The sequence below is a fragment of the Leishmania infantum genome, contig 39, assembly GCF_000002875.2.
Source record: "Leishmania infantum JPCM5 WGS CACT00000000 data, contig 39, whole genome shotgun sequence".
Taxonomy (NCBI): Eukaryota; Euglenozoa; class Kinetoplastea; order Trypanosomatida; family Trypanosomatidae; genus Leishmania; species Leishmania infantum.
In genome coordinates this window covers 1-3,317 of record NW_004057903.1, presented here as the reverse complement: position 1 = coordinate 3,317, position 3,317 = coordinate 1, and the positions used below count along the sequence as shown (strand labels likewise).

General features: G+C 59.4%; 1 protein-coding gene across 1 annotated transcript; it reads left to right on the top strand.

The window, feature by feature from the left end:
• Positions 1 to 302: 302 nt before the first annotated feature.
• LinJ_29_3000 (amastin, putative) lies at positions 303 to 920 on the top strand (the record flags this gene model as incomplete). Its single annotated transcript, XM_003888407.1, has 1 exon — positions 303 to 920. One exon carries the CDS (start codon positions 303 to 305, stop codon positions 918 to 920), a length of 618 nt encoding a protein of 205 aa, XP_003888456.1.
• Positions 921 to 3,317: the final 2,397 nt, after the last annotated feature.

The window sequence follows — 3,317 nt, the reverse complement described above, 5'->3', positions numbered from 1 at the left end:
CCCCTCCCCCCACATTTCTCTCCCCGTCTCTCCCTCTTTTCACTCCCGCTCACATCTCCCATCCCTCCCCCTCTCAAAACGAACACGCGCGAACCAATGCAAAACAACACCATGCGCGTGCACACGCAACGACAACAGACATCCCTTTGCCAAGACTCGACTCTCTTTCGCTCTCACACCCCTCCCACACTCGCCCCCCGCCTCCCTCCTCGTCAGCTCTGTCGCGCCATCTCGACCCCCTGTGCCATCGCTTCTCCTGCCCATCTCCGCCTCACCTTTTTGTTTGCTGCGCCTTTGCGAAGATGTATTCCCATATCGGCGTTCTGATCTACGTGATCCTCCAGTTCCTCGCGTTGCTTTGTTTGGTGGTGGCTACGCCGTTCGACATGTTTCGCGAGGTGAAGGGCGGGGTCTTCGGCGGCAGCGCTTGTGTGACGCTATGGGGTTTACAGAAGGTGTGCTTGGGCACAGAGTACATCATGAAGACGAGGGTGCTGTGGAAGAATTGCCCGAGCCGCCGCGACCGTTTCCTCCTTGCTCAGGCGTTTGATGTCATCTCACTCGCCGTGTACGCCGTAGCGTTTCTGTTCGGTTTCATTTTGCTGTGGTGCTGCTCTGCCTTTCGCTGGGTCTGCCTGGCCCTCAACATCGTCGGCATCGGCACCGTGTGCGTCGTCTGGGTGCTGATGGTGAAGGTCTACCACATCGATGATGGCACTGTTTGCATGGTTCTGGACAAGGGCTTCCGCTTTGGTATCGGCTTTGGTCTCTTATTGGTGGCCTGGGTGCTGGATATCATCGCCATCTTCTTCTTGCTGCTGCCATTAGAGGCCAAGCAGGACAGTGAGAGTACAAAGTCGGAGGAAACGGAAGAAGCAGAAGCACCGGAAAAACCAAAAGACGCGAACGAACAGGAGTAGGCAGCCAAGAGCGGAAGGAGGCGGGGTGCGCTGCTGCAGTGTATGGGAGGGTCTGCTGCCTTGCTCATGGCAGAACGACACGTGGCCAAAAAAGTCGAGTTTGTTTTCACACGGTCTCTCCCCGGTGTGTCTCTTTTCGTCCTTCTGTGCTTTCTTCATTTTTGCTGTTTTCATCGGTACCGCGATCTGCCCTTTGTGGTGAGCAACGCACGCATGGCACCGACAAGCCCGCCCATGCCCCCTTCCCCCCTCTCTGCCCCTCGCCTTCACTATCTCCTCGACATCGCCCCCCTCCCGCTCACCCGACGCACCTTTGCGAAGTGAAGAAGCAAAGGACGCAGCAAGATGCCCACACGGTCGCCGCAGGCCGGAGAATCAGCGGGGGGGGGGAGGGGAGGAGAGAGGAGAGCGGGCAAAACGGAGGGGGCAGGCAAACGCAAAGGCGGGCGGGGGAAACCGATGCCCTCGCGCGAAGGACGGGAAACGCAGCGCCACGCCGCATCGGTCACCCGCCTCCGTCCCACCCCCATCCATACCCCATAGCTGAGATCGCGCGTCTTTCTGGCGCTTCTCTCTCGCGTGCCCTTTGGCCCTCGTCGCTGCCTCTCCTCCCTCACACACGCCTCATGGACTACTTGAACGGAGAAGGGCGAGGGGTGGGGGGCGAGGCGCCACAGGGGGTGGCTGCAGGGGGGCGGGGTAGGAATCAGGCAAGCTGATGAGCAAGCGCACCGGGGAGGCCAGAGGACAGCGTCTGTGCGCACAGCAGCGGCGCACAGATGCATGCACGAACCAGGAGAAACGATGACAGCACTCGCTCCTCCTCTTTCTGTGCTCCTCATGCACGGTGCGTGCGCGTGCACAAGAGGACACCCCCACCGTGCAAGGGCGTGTGGGGTCGGGGGAGGCAGCGGAGGAGAGGGCAAGACGGACTGGGGAAGGAGGGAAGCTCTCTGAGGCATGAAGGCCGACCATACGTCGGGCATACGTGCGTCACGTGTGCGCATGCTCGTGCGTGTGGGCGCGTGCACCCTTGTGACCCCGCTCCCCCTCCCATGAGTGTCGCGCTCCACGTTGCCCTTCTCTTGCTGCTGCGGCTCTCCCGTGCTCCTGGAACTCACAGGAGGACACCAAAAAGCACCACGACGACACGGAGAAGAAAATCGAGCACCGCCTCGATCTCCTCTGCTGTCGTGGTTTTCTTTTCTCGCTTCTGTTGTTTGCAGCTTGCTGCCCCGCGTTTTCGTTTTCTTTGTCGTTTTCATTATTATTTTTTCTTTCTGTCGCTTCTCGCTTTCTTCTCTCGTTCCTCCGCAGAAACTTCGTATGGACTTGTGCGTGCGTGTGCCTCTCTGCCTTTTCTCTCTTGTTGTCGTTGTGCGCTGCTGCCCTTGTTTCTGTTTCGCTCTGTGCGCAGGCGACAGGCTGATGGAGAGGATGAAAAAACGGAACGAAAGGCGACAGCAATACAGCGGAGGAGGGGAAAAGGCGCGTGCAACGGCAGCAGCACAGGCGCGCAGGCACAGGAAGGTGGGCAATCGAACGACGGCACACAAAGCGGATAGGGTCGGTACACAGACGTGAGGAAAGCGGAAGGGAGACAGGGCTGCATTTCTGTTGCTCTTCGTGACCCGAGTCCGTCCGTGCCTGTGTGCCTGTGCCTGCGCTCCTTGTGTCCTTTTACCTCTCCGCCTCTCTCGTGCTTTTTCCGTGCTTGTTTCTTCATCGTTTCATTTACAACGTCAAATCCTCCAGACTCCAATGTGAAGAGTCTCCACACCATCGTATGAAATGCAGCTGTTTGAAGCGATTGAGGGAGCGGCACGGCAGACAGGCAGAGCACAGTGAATCGGAGGGCCCTGGCCTGAATCCGGCCAACTTCCTCTCTGCGCTCGCCCGGCATGCACCTCGACCACCCCCTGCCGGCTCCACGACAGACGCGACCGCTTCCGCCCTCGAGCAGGACGCTGGGCGCGGCTCTCTTGGATCAAGGCATGCAGCCCACCCATGTGCGTGTGTCGCCGATGGCGCGGCATGCGTGCGAGGAAGGGACGAGCAAGGGCAGGAGGATCCTGCTAGATGCATGGTCCGATTCGACGGCAGACTGCTCGTCCTGGCCGACTCGGATGTAGCCGCAGTGCGACAGAGGGGCGTGTGAGCTGTGGTCGAATGCTTGCCTTTGCCGACTTGCCTGTGGCAGAGGGGCGGGGTGCCAACGAAGGGGAATCCTTCATTGCTTCTGACAGGCAAGCGAGACCGGAGATCAAAAAGGTAATAGCAATAAGAAAAAACACACACACGCGTACAAACCAGCAAAACACCTCACGCCTTGTTCCCTCTCCCCCCGACCGCACCCTGCTGCCCTCGCTTGCTAGAACTGAGCGCGTGCGTGNCCTT